This window comes from Poecilia latipinna, unplaced genomic scaffold, assembly GCF_001443285.1.
Source record: "Poecilia latipinna isolate Pla-1442-1.1 unplaced genomic scaffold, P_latipinna-1.0 Scaffold41, whole genome shotgun sequence".
Taxonomy (NCBI): domain Eukaryota; kingdom Metazoa; phylum Chordata; class Actinopteri; order Cyprinodontiformes; family Poeciliidae; genus Poecilia; species Poecilia latipinna.
The window spans coordinates 1-20657 of NW_015112657.1; the positions used below are offsets into that span (position 1 = coordinate 1).

The 20657-nt window shown below is 35.9% G+C and overlaps 1 protein-coding gene across 5 annotated transcripts in view; it reads right to left on the reverse strand.

The window, feature by feature from the left end:
- Positions 1-8: 8 nt before the first annotated feature.
- r3hdm2 (R3H domain containing 2) overlaps positions 9-20657 on the reverse strand; it is a 32882-nt gene continuing 12233 nt past the window's right edge. For 3 of the 5 annotated variants that reach the window (XM_015047376.1, XM_015047360.1, XM_015047368.1), the window contains 13 exons: positions 9686-9845; positions 8214-8373; positions 7862-8081; positions 7436-7480; positions 6449-6535; positions 6197-6320; positions 5630-5708; positions 4958-5017; positions 4155-4295; positions 3681-3789; positions 2847-2942; positions 1685-1734; positions 10-1102 (listed from right to left, as the gene is read on the reverse strand). In XM_015047376.1, coding sequence (XP_014902862.1) covers positions 985-1102; positions 1685-1734; positions 2847-2942; positions 3681-3789; positions 4155-4295; positions 4958-5017; positions 5630-5708; positions 6197-6320; positions 6449-6535; positions 7436-7480; positions 7862-8020 — 1068 coding nt within the window. In that variant the 5' untranslated portion in view covers positions 8021-8081; positions 8214-8373; positions 9686-9845 and the 3' untranslated portion in view covers positions 10-984. Of the gene's footprint in view, positions 1103-1684; positions 1735-2846; positions 2943-3680; positions 3790-4154; positions 4296-4957; positions 5018-5629; positions 5709-6196; positions 6321-6448; positions 6536-7435; positions 7481-7861; positions 8082-8213; positions 8374-9685; positions 9846-20657 lie in introns of all 5 variants that reach the window. The other 2 variants (XM_015047386.1, XM_015047391.1) reach the window with 2 other exon arrangements.

Consider the following 20657-nt stretch of genomic DNA (forward strand, 5'->3'; position numbering starts at 1 on the left):
TAAACTTTCTGGACCACCTCAGACACGAGTGAATTACATGTGATGGCAATTCTAATGAATGAGACAGACTGGGAGAAAATTTTGACAGCATAAAAAGTGTATGAGCATCCTGAAGTGTGATTATAACTACAACTTATGTCTAACTTAGAAGTTTACAGCTGGTCAGAGCAAGATTAATGCAACTTTGAAGAAAACAAAACAAAACTATATTTAAAAAGACAACCAAAAAAAAAAGACATAAAGCCTTAAAACTGTCTGGCCAGACTAAGATAGAGGCTGAATGGTTGCACTGTGTGAATGACTGGCTCTCTGGATGAGAATTAAGGTGGGACAGATATGTGTGTGCACAAGAAACAGCATCTCTCTGGACAATGTTCAATGTGAAAAAGACATTATGTAGCATATAAACTATAAATCATAAATGATCTTGGTTTGTTGATTGGATGAATTCACTTCAGAAGGTTACGCTTTCCCCATGTTAGCACCTGCAGAAAAGTGGTCAATGGCTTTGCTAAGAATGTTTTATATTTGTTTGGTCTAATAATCCTACAGAAAATAAATCTAAGATTTCACTATTTGTCGATATTAAATGGAATAAATTTTGACCTATTAATAAAATTAGCACATCTCAAATTTTAAAAAATAAAATTGTTAATGTAAAAAAAAAATAATTTATTCTTCTAGATTTTAATGTTATTTTAAGTTCTGAAGCACCATCATGTTAATTTCCAAACGAGTTTTTTGTTGGGTAACAGTTTGATAATTACACAGCTAAATCAACCACAAAACAAGCAGATCACTGTGAAATTGATGTGGATACTTTCCATTGAAGTGTAGCTGATGGTAGAAGGGTGGAAGGGTGAGTAGATCAGTTTCCAGTGAAACCACAAAGCAGCCATGCATCCACGGTGCAATGCTAACGTAGCCATTTATCAGCCCAGTACGCCAAGCAAAGATAATAATCACCACAGGTCACCAATGTCATCACCAGACCACTTTCAAAAAATGGGCATGGCAACACACTAGTGAGTCAGCAGCTCCCCAATACCTAAAGATCTGTCTCCTCTTTTGAGAGCTAGAGCAGTAGCCCTCAGTGGAAAGTCTGTTGGGGTTAACATTAGGAGAAAATGCTCAGGTTACAAGTCTGAATAGGAGGACAGGAAATGGCTTAAAGAAAAGGAAAGGTAGGAGGTAGAGGTAGGCACAGTAAAAAAAAAAAAAAATACCCTAGAGAAGAAAGGGTAAAATGCACACAAGGCAGAAATTCAACTCATGAGAAGCCCACGCTGCTTCTTTGTCTCACTCTCAGCAAATTAGGCCCTTATCTATCAAGCTAAATGTTGAGACTAACTGCTGTGTGACCTAACTCATTAGTAAAAACAGCAAAATTACTAAAACTTAGCTTCACAGAATGTATGATAAACCTGCGTGTCATAATAAATAACGTAGTAGTTAATGTAAGTGAAAAATAAACATCTTTAAACAAGTTATTTCATAGATTCTCATTAAAGGAAATACTACAAAGACAAGTTTAGAGGAACCAATGTACAAGACTTGATTACCAATGTCTTATGATCCCCCTTCTCAACTGAGAACTAAATAAGCAGTTTTAATTATGAAAGAGGTGAAAACGACAGTTATATGAAACACACACAAAGCTATCCAAGGGAAATCACCAACTTACCTGTTGTCATTGATGTATCCATTTTGAGACGACTGCAAAAAAAAGGACACCTGCACATTATGAAATGCATAATTCTATTAGTGACACGTTCCCAGCATCATTTTGGCTTGTCAACATTTCAAAATTCAACAGTTTAGGCTACAGCGAGGATTTTCTACCTAACTGATGCAAATGCTGGCTTAGCACCAGGTTTTTCCATTTCTACAGCTGCCAGCAACAAAACATCTGTTGTATCACAACACTAAGTCCTGGCCGGTCTATAAGGAGAGAACCACTTTTTTCAGAAGATTTGAGGCAAACAATCAAATCAGATGTTGTGATATCATGGTTAAAACTCCTGAGTCAGTCTGGCTTCTAATCTGCCCAACAAACACTATTTAGAGCTGCATATGTAAATGTGGGTAACACATCCACTCAGAAAAATGTTGATTACAGAGATCGCTTGGCTGGGGTTGTTCACAAATGCTGTCAAAATGGTGTATTAACTGAGCCTGAATTAGCACTGGAACAGTTTTGGTGGAAAAGCCTTAAGAAAACCCAGCAGGAGTTTCCTCCAAACCTAAGATTCAAGAACCCCTTATAGGATAGAACTAATAATTTGTTAGCTCTAGATGATTACGGTAAAATAGAAAAAGGCACAATAACTCGTTTTCCACTGTATAAAAAAAGAATTACTTTAATAATAAGGCCTTCAATGCCCTTTTGAGACATTCTTACATAAGCCCTTTAAGTTTAGACAAAATACATAATGTACTTTTTCTACTCTTTTTTTTTTTAACTGTCTGAAAGTCTCTTAAGAACAGCATGTTCTACAAAAGGTTGCACAACTTTCTTTCCCTGACGTTCTGAAAGTGAAGCAATTTCAGATTGTCCTAATGTAATTATCAACTTATAACTGAAAAGCAATTACAGTGTACTTTCCTTTACATAGCATATGTTAGTTCAACATATTTTTTGTATAACAATTTTTTTCCTGATTTCCTGACTAGTCTAAAACTTACCACAGTTTCGTAGTTTATATAATTAAAATACCCAAGACATCTAAAGCTTGTCCAAATAATTGCTCAATAATTAGAAAACACTCAGAAATCTTCTAAGCAAATGTTGCAAACATGATATAACATGAAAGAAAGAAAAAGGAATGTAGAAAATAAATACTTACTTCTCGGGCAAAGATCCTGTCTCGTACCCGCTGATATTCTTCTTCTCGCTCTTCAATAGATTTGCTACGCCTCCCGTCCTGCAGTGGCACACGGATCTAAAATTTGCAAAGACAAAATGTATTATAACTTAAAATGGTAAAGAAAGTGATAATATATCCCATGTTTGTTCACCTCGCTAAACATGTCAAAAAAAAAAAACCGGGAAAATGCTGAAAACAATTTGGAAGGTCAAATTATAGGTCCAATATTCAAATGAAGAATCTATCTCTTCTATGCAAACAGGCCTAAATAAAATTATTTCAGCTTAAAGAAAAATGCTGGACCAAATTAAATAAAGCACTAAGAAAAAGTACCAAATCTTACAAAGGTGTATGAGTAGTTTTAAACAAATGGAAAATAGTGCAGTTGTTACTTTGAAAGTGGACAAAGTATAGAACATGCTGAGATTTCATAACTTGCCAGCAGGGCAATTTGAAACAAATGGCCTGCCCTGTCATTTAGCTGTAGTCGTGACTCCTAAAGAGGAGAAAGTTTAGTCGTTTGACAGCAAAGTGGACAAACTGCAAACTCCTCGTCTGCATTGCAAAAACTACTGTTCCAGAAAGTAACAGTGCTGACAAATATGCAAGTTTTCTCTTTTTCAATTCTAAGACTATATGTATCAGGATTTAAAAGAAAGAAATTAAACGTGCAGATAGAAGATTAAGCACTTTGTTTTTGCCTCGCTTTGGTTTACTTGACACCTTTTGTGACTTACTGACCACTAACAAATGTATGTCGGTATAAAAACAGTATGGTGATTTAAATGGATTTGGTAATGGCAACCAACCAACCTGATTATCATCTTTGTCCATACTAGCATCATCTCTTTTAAGGATGAACTTCTTCTGAAAGTCCATGTTGCGTTCATCCTTGATGTGTTCAGAAAACCGTTGCTCTGGGCTGTTGGATAAAATATTATGAACAGTTATTCTTTAAAGGATGCAAAAAGACAGTGAACCACATTTAAGAGAAGGCAAAAGGCAAGGAACTAAGGAAAAATGTTAAAAAGCTTTTTCTTGTAGAGTTGACCTTTGCCTATTCATCTATTCATGGTTCATATATTTTGTGAGTCCAAGTTACTCACCAAAAATCTGCCTAATCACAGATTTTTCCACGGCACATATCTACTACGTTCCATCATCTCCAAACTAAAATCAAAAGTATTTTGTATGCCAAACAAGATAGCAAATGAACTTCATAACATGTCACTAAACAAAACTTCAAAACATTTATAAGGTTACAGTACTAAATTGTGACACACTCACATGCGAGTGTTTCCAGTCTTGTTGATGATGACAGCCTTTCCTGTCTGATCTACGTTGTGATCCATGCCAAAGTAGGCGGCCACACGATGCAACAGCATTCGATGATACGAAGTCATCTGAGGAAATTTCTTATACTGGTTACTGCAAGTGAAAAAAAGCATAAGAATAAGTTAGTAATTGTTACATGACCTTTAAGGTATTTGCTCTTAAGTTTAATTCTTTCTTGATGACTGTTGAAAAAGCATAAAAAGAGAAGCAAGAAGTTGGGACTTGAAATTAGAGGTGAAGCACAGTAGGTATGAATGTAACTGTGATATTATTGCTGAATACTGAGGTGGCTACATCAGTAGCAAATAATGCCCATTTTCCTCCCTCAATGCTTTCTTTTCCAAAACAACATAATTTCAATCACTCTCTGTGAGCTGTAGCTTCTCAGTCATTAAAAATGGGTATCAAATGGTAAATAACTCAGCCAAACCGTCTTTGTTGGTATGCTTAGTGTGAATGTATGGCACTCAAAATAACAGCCCATTAAATTGTGCCATCTAGGCATCACTTTCAAATGTGATAGTGGACACATTAGGATTGTGATGATGGCCAGGATTCTCTACTGAGTAGCTCTAAAATTTAGAGCTATTTAGAGTCTAAATGTAACAGTTATTTCTGGCACATAATGGGGATCCTGTAGACAAATGGGAAACTCACTCGGAAGAAAAGATTAATGCACTAATGTAACAATCTAGGAAAAATAATATGATCTTTAAGTGTAAAAATAAATTCAGTGTAATGAAAGACAGATTTACTTGTTGTCATTAATGAACTCCAGGATATCTTGTTCTAGTTTAAGCAGCATCATTCGATCCCTGGGGGGTCAAAGGGAGAAAACAAATTAGAGAATTCAGGGGGACTACTGAGTCCTCCATTTAAAATATAGTAAATTCGTCACTTAAGTTTGAGAAATCAATAAAAACAAATCATTTTGATGGTAGTTAAGAAAAAAATACCAGAAGTTTCTCTACATGCAAATTGAAGGGATTAATCTAACCACTTTATAAGAACTCTAAAGATCAACTTAAGCAAGAAAAAAAATGCAGAAAAACATGCAATGTGATAATAGTATGAACATTTGCACACAACAATAGCAATTACGATTACCCAATTAGCAACAATATAATGATTTTACTACTTTGGTAAGTCTATTTTGGTAAGTCTTTAAGCTGTACAAGCTCCACAGCAAAAAAAAAAAAGTGTATAAAAATATTATCATCAAATGTATTGTTATCCATGATGGAAACAGATGTGGGATTCTGTGATTACTCTAAATACATTTTGCGTGAATATTTACAAAGTGCATTAACAAATAAATTGCATTTATTTTTTATGCCTAAAGAAACAAAATTGCTTTACATCACTAATCTGTTTGGATTATTTACTATGTTCATTATAACCTTATAAGTCTTTGGTTGTACTCATACCTGGGATTGTTTTTCAGTGTATTGACCAAAAACTCATGAACGTCAATGCCTGTGGAGTCGGTGTATTCCTGACTGGAATCTATTGGAGGAAAAAAAAAAGAATGAATAAAAATAATTTCACTAAAAACAAACAACCAAGAAACAAAAAATAAATAAATAAATAAATAAAACAAGATACATTGTGAACATATGCCATATGAAGATGTCTCAAGTGGCTGAAGATGAATAGACATGTTTCATGCTTTGGAAAATAGTCAGATATGTGCTTGCTGTGTTCAGAATATACAGAGACAAACACCCTCTAGAGGGCAACATTACTTCTAAACCACACTGCACAGACACACAGGTAAGCCATTTCATCTCTGCTCCTCTCCATATGACACTGAGGAGTCTTGCAGAGAAAGAATGCGGTGTACTATAATTGTTTTATTTGTACTTTGAAACTGTTTCAAAAGTATCTCTTAGCACTGATGAGAGACATTCACATTACAAAATATCCTACAATCTAAAGAAGCACAATGATGTCAGTCTGGTACAAACAACGACCACCATCAAACCTTGTCTTACCACGTGACAGCATCTTTCGAGGAGTCTTGTCCTTCTTCTCCTTTTCTTCATTTTCATACTCGTCCTTTGAAGACTTTTCTTCCTCTTTGTCTGATGGGCAGCTGATGTGAAGCTGGATGATTTCCTTTAGACACCAACAAAAAAAGTGCCTTTTAATATTTGTAATGAATAAAAAAAGAAAGCTCAGGGATGAGATAAGAGTTAAAGACTGTGGTAACTGGTTCTGTGGGGAAAAAAAAAAAAAAGTGGTACCGATTCTGGGGGTCCATCGTTGGGGAAAGGACCAGAGGACTCCTCACATACTGCCAGACTCCGTACTAATTTCATTTTGGCATTAGACTGAAACAAACAAGATGAATTTGAGAAGAAATTTGATCAAATATGATAATACAAAAAACATCCAGATTGAGATTTGATTTTTTTTTTCTTTTTGCATTTTTCTGTCAAATATTTGACATGTTTGATGTTTACAATGAGAAGAATAAAATAAACTTTCAAATACAGCACAACAATTGCCATGTGTGGAAATCTAGAGGCTAGTTGTAATAAGATAGTTGCCTTTGTTGCCTAGTTTTTTCCATTTCTGCTTCCAAAGAACCCAATATATATTCCAAAGCATCATAATGCAAAAACCTGCCATAAGCCTACAAAAGGGCAAATTAACTCCCATAAAACATGAAAATGGAAAAGAAAGATAAAAAGAACAGTTTAATATATAAACTGATGAGAAAGTCACTGAACTATGTAGTCAGACTATAAACTGAATAGACGGTTAACCCCGCTCCAAGATGATGTTTCCACAATAGCCATTTAATAATAATTTAATAGCATGTATACACTTATCTAGTAAGCAAATTTAGTTAACTGGAATTAGTTTAAAAGAAAAGCGCCTAAGAAAGATGTATTAAACCAATTCCATCTGTTTTAAGAAATTATCATTCTAGTCTCAAAAGAAATTGGCTTGCTCTGCTATTTTTTTTCTGATTATATGAAACATTCAGTTAGTTCAACAGGTAAAGTGCAGTTCCAAAGCCTTACTAAGGTCAGTAGCACATTTACTGTTAACCTTCTTATCAGATTTAGGATTTTAAGCCAATGATATAATGCAGACAGTTGACTGTAGGTCAGTGGATTACAAAGCCGGAAGGATGAAAAGATATTCCACGCAGCAAATGAGCAAAAAGTCATTTCAAGCACCAGGATTATAAAGTAATATCAATTATGCTGAAATTCACTTACCTTGGCCCTTTTCCTGCCATGGCTGTGGTTAGTAGCCCGCTTCTGCTATTAAAGCAAAAGAAAAGTAATACTTTAATATTAGGGTGCAATTCAAATATCCATAACAATAATGGATTAGAATTAGAAGCTATAAAAGTCAAAGATTAAAGGACATTCTAGTTGCAGCATAAATATTAAGTGACATGACAAACATTTCTGTTTACTTAGTGCCTATGTATTGTTAAAGCACAAAAATGACAAAGATCTCTATTCAAAAACTGATTTAAAGTGGAGATCTTCCTGTCTCAGATCTCCATGCTGCTGTAGAGCTCATCACACTGTGCAGATCAGGTGCAACTTTAAAGCCGAGAAACCCGCTGAGAAACCAAGTGAATTTATTCATCGAGTGAGATACAGATAGGACTTCTCATTGTCACATCCTCTTACCTGTGCATCCTGTGGAGAGTTATCATCTGGCTCTGGTCCCTCTCCTGTCCCATCCTTGGTGCTCTGTGGTTGAGGAGAGCTTTTACCTCGACTGCAGGGCTCGATTTGTAGCCCACTCTCTCCCTCCTGCTGGATGTCTGTTGTCAGGCTCAGTGACATCTTCTTAGGGGAGGGGAGAGGGTGGGAGTGGGGAGGGGACTGGTGGAGAACCCAGTAGTGGCTATGAGAGTAAAAGAAATTTTTCAGAAGAGATTTAGTTGTTTTTTTTTTTTGTTTGTTTTTTTCTTTGTTGTTTTTTTTTTACAATTGAGCACAAAGTTTTATGCTGTTCCTTGTCCTTTGAAGTAGCTACCTGTTGGAGGTACCAGGTCTATGCTGAACTTTTTACAGTGAGTGTGGGTAAGAACCACACACAGGGAGATGAAGGGAATCCACTAAGGTCGTGTACTAGGCTGGGCAGCAGCAGGGGGTAAAGTGAATTCCATAGCAAGCCTTGGGTCTTGGGGTAAAGGCTGTCAGGGAAACAAAAGCAACAAAAAATGTAATAAACTATATGAAAGGTACAACTTAGACAGCAAAATGGTTTTAAATGCAAAATAATGTTTGGAGATGCACAGAGAAATATTCCTGATTTACAGCTTCACGATACCAGAAAAGGAGAAAGGAGTATAATCCAGTGCTTTATTTTATTCTTTATGGTTTTCAACCTCTGCGTCATGGAAAATTATGGTTTTGGAAATTTCAGAGCTTCAGTAAGCACCAGGCCCTCTCCTCTTCTAGAATTTACACAGAGGCTATTTGTGTAATCCTAGCCTTGCTAAGAAAAAAGAAAAAAATACTCAATTTACAATCTCAACTCAATAGTAATTTCATCTCCGTTTTAAAGTGACAGCAAATTCCTATTTGACAGCAGCAGTGTCATGACATCATTCCCCCTCCTATTATAATAAAATATTTGAAATGTTTTCTTTGTGTATATTTTTATAAAAATAAAGCAGAATCAGTTAAAATTACTTTATGCAAGTCAAAGATTCAGAAAACAGGAATCGGCATCAAAGTTCTTCTCATTGCTTCTCTAAATATTGTTTCCTCCACTTTTACATATTCAGAATAAACATTTCTTTTGAAAGGGATTCATTACCTTTATGGCAACAAATACAACTTATGCATTCTAACAATCTAGTTCATTCATTAAGTCATCCTGCAAACAATGCATTAGACACCAGAAAGGTGCTATTTTCTTATGATACTATGTTTCAAACAATTTAGAAATATATTTAAGCAATTTCTAGATAAAATTGTGCTACACTGAAGACCGGCTATGATAATGAAAAATTAAACACTCCAGGTGTCAACGTGTTTGAGAAAAAATATATATATATTTGGAACTAAACAGTCATCTAAAGCTTTACCACAATATTTTATTGTGTTTTACAAAAGACACCAACAAAAATAAGTATTGTGTTTTCCAATATTGTTCAAAAAAATCAAATGAGATCATTTGTTGTTTTAACAATATCACATTTCTTTAGTGAAATGTTGAATGAGCTATAAACAAATCGCAACCAAATAACATTGTACAGTATTACTTTTCACTAAGGCCGAAAAGTGTTAACATATTTTGTGAAGCTCAACTGAGATTTTTGGTTTATCAAACAATTTTGACATTTAAGGGCCCCTTTTAGCAAACTATTAAAACACAAAGGAAACTTCTAAACGGTAATTGTCTCAAAACAGAAAAAAACATTTGCTGCAAAAGACATTTAGTGAGGAAATGTCAACAACAATACATAATGAAAAACACATGAAATGAAATATATTTACAGCAGTCAGATGAATTGAAGAGGCAGCACTCTGCCAGGCCGAGTGTGAGGTGGAGGGGGGACACCAACAGGCCAGTCACCACCTTTAGAGGTCGTCTAGGGCCTCTCGTCTCTGCCTTCGGCTTACTGCAGTAGCATGGTCTTGCCTACAGTCTGGAGCCCTGGGCACCATGAACAGAAGAGGAAGACACGAATGACGTCATCTTTCACACACTGCGTGACTCATCGCTGCTGCTGCTGCTGCTGCTGCTGCTGCTGCTGCTGCTATTTCTGGCAGGGAGGAGGACAGAGCAGTTGAGAGCTAAGAGGTTACTGGGAATGGGCTTTAAAATCAGCACAAACGCTCACTGTTCAGTGTTTGACTTTTACAGCCTGGAAGACATGTTTTTAGAATGCTAAAATCTATCTGAGCATGAGCATTTGAAAGCTGTGCTTGCAATTCTGAAAATTCACATCGCAAAGAATTGAGCAAGCACCAAAGGGACAAAAAATAAAAAATAAAAAAATCACAGATTACCTAAGATTCCAGTTCCACCTATTACAGCTGCTCTCCATTAATGGTAATAATTAGGGAAGTATAAAAAAAAATTGGGAATTTAGAGAATTTAAAGAATAGCTTAAACAAGTCAAAGTTTTATTCTGGGTTTACAAAGAAATTAAGGATGCAAAAACTGTGTCATTGCTGTCATTTCAGATCCATGCAAACACAAATATTTCTAAATTACCAGACTTTGTTACATTCCACACCTTCAACTCCAATTACAAATTGTACATTGTAGGTCATCATCAACAAAAACATATCTTACAGCAGTAACTATGACGATTCTGGCTAAAACTAACATTTTAGATTTTATATTTAATATAAAAATAAAAATGCAATTTGGAAGACAAACTACTGAACTATAGTGCTCATTAAAAACACATTTACTGATCATCAGTTTTACAAGTCGGTAGATTCCAGGTAGGGGGTTCAGAATTCCAGGAGGCACAAATTTAGGCATATGTTTAATGGATGACATGTGTAAACAAAGCAAGGAAACAATACATTTACCAAGATCTCTGTATTGTTTGGTATGAGGAAACCGATGAGGCAGGGATTTCCAATGTGGGAAAGACCAAGGTGATGCAGCAGCAAAGTCGTCATTATCAACAGCATCAGCAGCAACACTAGATCATTGACAACGACACCCACATTCCCCAACCTCACTTTGCTTGCAGAAATCTACCACAGCAGCACAAAAAACAGCCACACTGTAATGTAGATCTGACTCAGTCATTCCAAAAATAGTTCTCTGTGTGTTCTGGGAGAAACAGAGGGAAGGCTTCTGAACTACCAAGCAGCGACAATTATTCATTTCAAATGTCAGTACTTGCTTAATAACAGAGAGGAAGCAGGAAAAAAATTGCAGCTCAAAACTACTAATGGGATGCTTATGAATAAACCAGCTTCTCCTCCCAGTCCTCTTATGTTTACACAGTTCTGTCATCAACACTCCATAGCTTCTTTCAACACAGACATGATGCTGCCCACTGGGTTGCCAAGGAGACGATAACGTCATTCTTAACTGCTGCCATTTGATTTGAGTGAGTAAAGTGGGGATGAACGAAAGAGTGATAATAAACAACACTGAATGCAGAGGACAGTCACTATCGCTAATACAAAGACAAACACTGACGACAGTTACACCATTTAATCCAGGTTCTTTTAACTTGAGGTCATTTTACATTGCCTGGGTATCTGGTGAGCTAGATATCCAGGCAATATCAAAATAGCAAATAGCAAAACTTCTAATGGGTGCAGACAACAGATTAAAGTATCTCGATACAGTACCAACATACATTTTCAGTAGCCTTTCCAACCTATGGAAAAATATAAATCATCTGTTTAAAGCGCCATCCTATGGGTCAGTCACTTGGCACCAAACAGCAAACATCTGGACTTCATTTAGCTGCAATGATAAATTGTTTAATCCTCATTCAATCTCACTCAAATGATCTTCTGTATATCGCTAACTAATTGTTATATTGTTAACCATCTATGGCCTTGAATTATTGGAATGCAAAACTTGGGTTCTAATGCATTTCTTACAGTGTGTGATGTGTAGAGAGTTAAAGAAAGCATGCAGTGCAGAAATGTATGTTTCATGTTCACATGAAACATTCAGTGAAACAAGAGTTCTCTAATTGAGAAACACAAACCAACATTTTCACAACTGCCCAATGCATCCCTTAAAATTTAGAAAAGTCAGTGTTAAAAGGATAAGGATACTTCTAGTTAATAAAGATATATGATAACTAATGCTAAATCTCCAGTGGTTTCAAAGAATAAGACATCACAGGTAATGTGTATCTATTTATGACTGGCTGACATAGTCAATATATTTGATGCACAGCAATTTATGCAGCATGCAATGTCTAAAATGATATCGTAAGTTGTGATATGCATCCATTAAAGAAAATAAGAGTTCAAAAGTAATAAAGCAGAGTAATGTGCAGTTTATATTAATAAGTAGGTCAATCCAAAAGCTTCTAGACATTAAGTAAAAAGTCAGTTTAAGTTTCATGTGATATGTAAACGCTTCCCAGGTGCACACATGGGGTAAAGCATTCGCACATAAAATCTGCCTTTGGAAAAGTTATTTTTCTAACATATTTATATTTTAGAAAAATATTTGTATTTCTTTTTCAATTAAAGGTTTGCTTTTTTGGCCTATAGATTGCTAAATTCTACAAATGTATGCTAAAGGTTATATCTTTGGGATTAACAATTATTTTTAATGATCATCATGATACAGTTTTATGATAAAATTACTAATTAATCTATATGCAACAACTGCTGCATCGAATAAGCAGTTTGCTTCTTGCTGCCTTATGACGGGTAAACAGATGATACACGCTGTGGTCAAGTTTCCTACTCTGCCTCTTTGCATCAAGTTACCACTATAAAATCACATCAGCCCCTGAGCTGAAATTTGGTAAAAGCCAGAAAGAGTAATGACAATGGTCAACACTGGGGTGGTAAGCAGCCACACTGAATCTGATAGTGGGCTAAGCAAAATAAAGTATGTCACAAGGTTTCTTGTCAAGTTCAACTGTCAAACTAGAACAACATCTCAAAAGTTTACACTTGCAGAAATAAAAGGGAAAGTCCCTTCTCCACAGCTGCTGAGAAGTGTGGCGAGGTCATTTTATATAGTCCTAAAACCCAAACATACATTTCTATCCAAGACATTTTAATTCCTTCTCTAAACAACTTTAAGACTGTAAAACAACATAAGAATAAACTTACATAGTACTCCAAGAAAACAAATACCACATTGTTTTTTTGTTTTTTTCTGGCCATATGCCTGATTAGCATTTTTTAATTAAGAGACACATTGTAAATGAAGACTATTATTTATACTTACGGGCAGCACTTGATACTCAGCTCAAGTCATTTAATTCACCCAACTACCTAAAAATGTCTGCAATGAAGAATCATGCACAGTAAAAATGCCTCTGTTTTTCGTGGAAACTGAATGAGAGATGAATGAAATGGTGAATGGAGGCGCAAAGAAGGAGGGAGCATGCACGTACAAACCCACAGAAGGAAGTGGGAGACGCACACAGGCAACTCGACCCAATTCAGCTCGTCTGTATTCAGCTGCGCACCTCGCCCATTTGACGTCAGAGAGAACTCATTTCACTCAAGGCAGTAAGGTTATGTCTTCACCGATTGGAGGCTGAACTGTGTGTGTGGGGGTGTTTGTGTGTGTGGGAGGGTTAGGGGGTGACGGGAGAGTTTGTGCAAGCTCAGTGCCTCCACATATCATATATCAGCAGCCCTCACAGTGTTTGCGCACCAGTGCTTGTCTGTGTCAGAGAGGATTCCCCTTTGCGTTGGTTGCAGTTTCACACAGGGCGGGGAGCAGGGGGCTGGCAGAGAACGAGGGACTGTAAAGGAAAAACCCATGGAGAATTGTAATTCAACAACGTTTCTGCTTCCCTTACATAAGATTTAGCTAGATGCGACAGTATTGACACCGAGATACCCGTTTTTATCAATGAAAGTTTCAAAAAGCTAGTGCATCAATGGATGACTGAAAGCGAGAGTAGGTTAAAGAACACCAGCAACAAACACACACAGACAGATGAGGGAATCACGAACTGTCAAACGCAGAGGAAGAAAGGGTTTCTCCTCTTTAATCTGTCTCTTTACTTCTACTTGCCACTCAATCTTCTTTTTTTCCTCTTGGTTATGAGGATACCCCCATCCTTATACGCTGAACTCGAACATCAATATCTTACTTGTTAAACCCGCCACTAAAAGTTACCTTTCTCTCCCTCTTTCGTCATCTCTTGAAGTATTTTCTTAAATTGTCGGGTTTGCTGCTGACGCCATCCTCCTCCACTCAGCCAACCCACTCAGTCCTGTGGGACGAGCTATGAGTCATTCTCTCCTTCTTTCCCCTCCCTCCCTAGTTACCTACCAGCCTACCTTTCTACTGCACATCTCTTCTGTTTCTCCTAATAGCTATAAAGTACATACACTGATATGCTTCGTGTTCTGTGAGAAAGAGAGGACACAAGGATTTGTGCAGATAAATTAGACAGATGAGTAAAGTGCAAAGCTAAGTAGAGATGTATTTGTTGGCCATAAAATTGACAATCCTGTCCTCATGATACTCTCCATAAGGAGTGCATTCAAGAGGACGACGAGGGGATCCTGAAATGCATTTTTGACGGAGATGGGAGAGAAAGGTAGAGCATGATGGAAGGAAATGAGTGTTTGTGAACAAAAATCAAAACTTTAAAAATCTCACAAAGAAAAACACATAAAATTCTTGAGAATGCATAGCTGCATTATTTATCTAATTGTTATTCATATTTTAATGTTTGCAATTCCACAACCACTGGGACAGTGTGGATGCATGGTTTTGTCAACTTTTACACTTCAAGTGAAATGCATTTATTTTGCTGTCAATCTGATGAGCAGAATGGTCTGAGACCGCCCTAGATGGCCAAACCTGAGATTTTGGTGGCTGAAATGCTTGAGCTCAATGAAAGCGGTAGAGATAGATCATGAGATGATAACAGAGCATAAAGAGAGGGAAATGAGGGCTTATTGCAACCAATATCTTCACTGGAATAATAGACGACAATATTGCAACTGAATGATTTCCTACATCATCAAGAACTAAACAGGGCTATTTATTCGTATTACACAATATCCTGAGGAACAATAAAGGCTGTTTCTATTCTATTCTATACAGAACTTATTTTTCCAAAAGTATTCTCAAGCAATTAAAAAAAACAGACTAGATAACGCTTTAAACACTATTTACTGGCCAACACTTTTAGATTTTTTCCTAAAATAAAACAGAAGTTTTGTCAATAATATAAAAAACACAACTGCTGAAACTGCTTCTTCAAGAGAGTTTAGAAAACGTAAAATCAAAGATAAAATCTTAATCTTAGTATTAAAATGAAGCATTGCTGATAACATATAGAGCCTGAAGAAACATCAACTCTCCAAAAATATTTTCACAGGTTTCTCACATAATCTAAACCTGCTCCTACAGTCTCACAACGTCCTTCTTTGGGATGTTGCCTAGCAACAAGTATACATTTCCTCGCTATTTATTTAGCAACTTGTATTTCCCATTTTCCCACTTTAATTTACTTTCCTCTTAATTAGTCTCTCTTTCACATATACATAATGCAAATATTCCTTCTAATTTGTTTAAAAATAGTAAAATTGAAATAATCACTGAATTAATCTTAAAATAAATATTGGCACTGAGATACATGCGACTTAGGATCATTACAGGCACATTCATGTCTATATAACAGGGTTGTCAAAGTAATTAATATTTTAGCGTATTTTCCAGACAATAAGTGAAGGCACACTTGTTTCATATTTTGACTGGTCCTTCGACTTATTGTGAGGTATACATTTAAATGTACATGTTTTTTTCCCTCATCAAAATGCACTTTTTGACTAGTACACTGAATGATATGAACCAAGAATTAAACATTACTATCTGCAGCCGTGAGGAAAGCTAATCATTGGCTGAAAGTAAGATAGCCAGAGCCAGAAGAACAAGTCCATAGTTGGGTTTTTTAAACAACATGCCACTGGAAAGAGTCTTGTGAACGGTGCAGGCAACAGAAAACAAGATCGGATCAAATGATTAACATGTACAAGATTCCCCTCACATTTGATTATTTCTAAATAAATGCCACTTGTGTGTTTTATTTTCTGTTCCTTACACATTTTTGAATGATGCAATTTGTACTCCAGAGTGACAAAAGTGCAGAAAATATGATAAAAATAAACACAGAACATCATAATTCTGTTACTCATTCACGTAAAAACTGCTACAAAACAAGCCACTCACATTTTCCCATACAGTAATTATTCAATTTGTTTTCTTACATGCAACTATAAAAGCACGTTCAGCCAATTGCTAAAGGGCTACCTCCACACTGCTCAGCCATTCTGGTTGGACAACAATTCTAACAATTGTAATCTTCCACACAGTATTACAGTAACATATATTGCCATCCTTGAGAGGACAGGTAAAATTTGTCAGGATTGACCAAAAAAAGTGAAGATTACAAGACAAATGCACGACTTAACTTCTTGTAAAAAGAACAAAAATAATTTGGCAAAAAAAAAACCCAGTGGTAATTCCCCAGTGTATTTCCTTTCTAAGAAATCTGCCTAGCAAGATTTAGAAATAACATTTTACACTGGAAATTTTTAAATAATCATTCTTTCTGAACAAATGAATGCAGATATCCTGTTTCACTGCAGCTGTGCATACAAACAGAGTGATATTCTTAAACACTGACTGTGTACACCAGAGATACATGGCTTCTTATATCTGAGTGCAGTTCGTGGTTTGGAGTTATACATACAATCATAGCACACAAAATAGAAACTACGATGAATGCGTTCAAAAGTAATAAAGTAAGCATCTGTTTGTGTCTCTATATGACATTTAAACTACAAAGAGCTGTGTATGCTCTATCAAGTTCAAAAACAAGCTTCCAAGTACTCAAGCTATGCATTTTTAGTCAAACATATAATTAAACTGTGCACAGAAAACTAAAGAGAAATGAGACCAAAAAAAAAAAAAAAAAAAAAAACAACAAACAACTCAGAATTACTAATAAATCTACATAGTTCACTAAACTGAGATAAGCTTTGGGAAGGTAACAGAGTAAAGACAGTCACCTAATATAATAATATTATCTTTAAGCTGTCTGAGAAAGATAACTCACTATAGTTTGGCAGGAACTAAAAAATTTAACAGCACCAGAGACCCTTTAGCTGCTGGCCCGTCTCTAATGTGCTCGTCAAACATTTAAACCTTTTGTGACAAGCTACAGCTAAATGACATTTCTTAACTGTGAAATTAATAGATTTTGATTTTCAAAGTGCTTAAGTAGCTTGTCTTCTTAAGAATGTTAAGATCTGTGGACAACTCGGCTTGCAGTGCCAGTATGGCTGGTTTGACTTTCCCGGAATAAAAATGGGTAGCAGCTACTGCGATTATTATAAACCTTATGTAATTTATCGGCTTCCTTCGGTGTTGGAAGCAGGGAGCAGTGGAAGAGGGTGCTGGAGAGATAGGAAAGAGAAGACAGGAGGGAAACATGGAGGAGCAAGGGGTGGATAGTGAGACAGGAAGAGAGGAAAAAGTTCTCAATGATGAAACAATCTGCACTCTTATGTGATTGGACCGTGCTTCCACCAATGGGAGGACCAGCTCCATGGCAACAGGCTCTGTCACCAAGAGAAAAGCTGCCATATCCCTCAACACCCCCATATTTTTCCTTTCCTTTTCACTCTTATGACCCATGCTTTTCCCAACCACAAGGCCCGGTGTATTTTTCTTTAGATGCTTGCATAAAATCATAAAAATAAAACAGCATACAGAACAACAGAAGCAGTATGAGTTACTTAAATCTTGGTTAACCCAGATCCATCACATATACACACCGAAGCCCACACATGCAACAAAATATGCTTTGGAGGTGTCCACACAGACACTCTGGGATTTTCAGAGAGATCAGAAGGTGACTCATTCACAAACACACAGTTATTAAAATGAGCAGACAGACGAATGCTTTCCCTAACACGCCGTCTAACCACACGCAGTTCTGTTCCACTCCATCTTGATGAGGGCAGAGATTATCTGATCTCTTAAAGCTACACCTTGAAATGAACAGATTGAGCTTACATCAGCAAAGTGAGACTTCCAAATAAGGCTGGACAAAAAAAGCACAAAAAACTGTGATAAATGTGACTTAATAATCAACCTGCGTCTTAATCACATATAGTTTACTATAGCAATGAAATAATCTGGTGTGACAATAATTCATTACAGCAACACCCTTGTTGATTATACTTATGTCTTTTTATTTATTTCAACATGTTTTGATAACTTTCATGTCCAACTTTCATCATTACTGACATTGATATTGCAGCTAGTATTAATATTGCTTTATTACATCCAGATTTATTAAACAACCTAAAATTTTTTTCAATGGGAAAGATAGTAGGTAGCTTCACATGCAAAGCTTATCTTGTATTCATGGGTAAGTTAGCGGTTACTCATCTTAATGTTCGAGTCAAATAGTTAACTGTCAAACATGTACAACTCCTCGCTGAAGTACCAGGTTTGAGACCCTGGCTACGTTTTTCCAGAACTTTGATTTCCCTCTAATAACCTCATTCTTATGTGAACTAGGATCAATCAATCAATCAACCAAATTTTATTTGTACAGCACATTTCAGCAGGAAGGCATTTCAAGGTGCTTTACATAATTAAAGAAAAAAAATAAGAACAGCATGTGACATTGAATAAATAGTAAGAAAGAGAAAGGATATATCCTTGGACTCAATGCAATGTTGAAAAACAAACTCATTATTCATCTTTCTAGCCTGTATTCAACTAGCTGTAGTTCAAAACCAATTGGTTTTTCAAACTGTTCACATTCTAATTTTCTTTGAAGAAAATGAACCCCAGGGCTAAGTGCCGCCACCATGTTTCAAGATGGACAGGGTGTTCTTGGGAGATGGCAAGCGCTTTTTAGATGACATCACAGAACTTTAAACTTTGTTTCATCAGAGTAAAATACATTTGCCTTTAGGGAGATTTTATTAGGGTCTGGATGTCTTTACATGTAGGATGCAAACAAGTACCTGCTTGTCTTTTCTTCTACTTAATTTTAAAGAGGCGTGCAGTTTTTACTTCAATATTTGAGGACAAATGCTGTGATGTAAATTATGCCTATTATTTTCTTGTCAGAAAAAAAAAATAATTATTTCAATGTAAAAAAACTACAGAAAATTAAAAATTCATCGATACTCAATTGCGTCAAAATCAATTTAAGTCTATTCACACCTACCCAAATTGTCACACTTCTTCCAGCAACAGTGATGCAATAACAACAGAGCTCCTTCCCTCACCACAGCTGCTCACATGACTAAAACAATAATCTGCTGGAAGGTTTATAATCTGCTAACATAGCAAGTAAATTCAGAAAGAAAAAAAAAGAAAGAAAAAAAGCAACCCTCCTTAGCCAACAAGAAAAAAAAAATCTTCTGGAGTTACTTTTCTTATGAGGCAGATGAACAGAAAAAAAAAAAGCTAAAAGATGCCACAAATGCTAGCTCTTAATTGTAAGGAACCCAGCGACTTAAAAAAATAAAAGTTGCTACAGTAACAAAAAAGCTATTGACTTAAATATTTTTCAAAGCGTTGGATTCAATCTTAATATTTTAGTATGATGACTTATGCACAGCAAGATCCTTCTCATCTTTTGTATTCACAATCTAAACCAGTACATGGATGTAGGAAACAAATGACAAAAAGTCAGAAAAATCCTACTGGGACAGAACTTTATTTTAGATTAATCAGATGGTCCTAATTTTTGTTTATACAACCAAGCATTTTAAAAGAAGTTTGTACACTTGAGATCCACTGTAAGAGATGTAGTCCCATCTGTGCAAATCAGGAAAATTTAGGATATTCTGCAATGCAACTAGATTTTATTCACTGCAGAATTCCAACAACTTTAAAAACAACTCAAAACGTTCATATTTGCTTACATGGTATGGGCTGTATTTTGAACAGTAGAAATGATTATGGCAGGTACCTGATATTCAACACAAAAATATTTTTTTTATTTTTCAGTATTTCATTGAAACTACATTTTTATAAATGTTAATATCTTTCCAAAATCTGCCAAATGCTTTCTAAGCACAACAACAAGGGATTTTCCAGTTCCTTACACTTTTCTCTAGGTTGGCAAACTTATGGAACTCAGGTTTTTAGATTCAGCCTTGTGCTTTTCTACTTTAGTCAGGCAAAACTAAAAACTCATTCTATTAATATGGCTGAAGTTATAGTACAGAACCAGAGATTAGTGTCCTTCAAATTTGGCAGTTAATAAAGTAAGAATCAAACTCTACATGTTCATTTTTTTGTATATAAAACAGGCTCGTCTCAAATTACGAGACTTTTCCTTTGTGATAAACACAAACGCACTGATTTACCATGCACACTTTTAGCAGTGATCAAGGTTCTAGAGTTGCCAGCTAGCTAGCCTCATGCTGGGAAAAAGATCTAGTCAATCAAACTGTCAGGCTGTCACTATAAAGCGTACACAAAGTTGCAAGAGAGCAAATCCTAAACTTCAGTGGACATTTTACAACTTGTTTTCTATCCCTAATAAACTTCAAAAACTGTTAGTCATGTTTTCACCGGGTCCTTTGATTTGAAATACCCCATTGTTAATTTCATGGTTGCTTTGCTTCCTACTTATAATATCTGTGTGAAAGTGAGTGTGTATGTCACTGCTGCTCTGGCTCAGATTAGAAGCTAGTCTCTGGGTCACATAGCTGACTTGACAGCAGTGTCACATCAGCAATGTGCTCTACCATCTGTTTATCTGTTAAAGATGTCATACTTAAAATC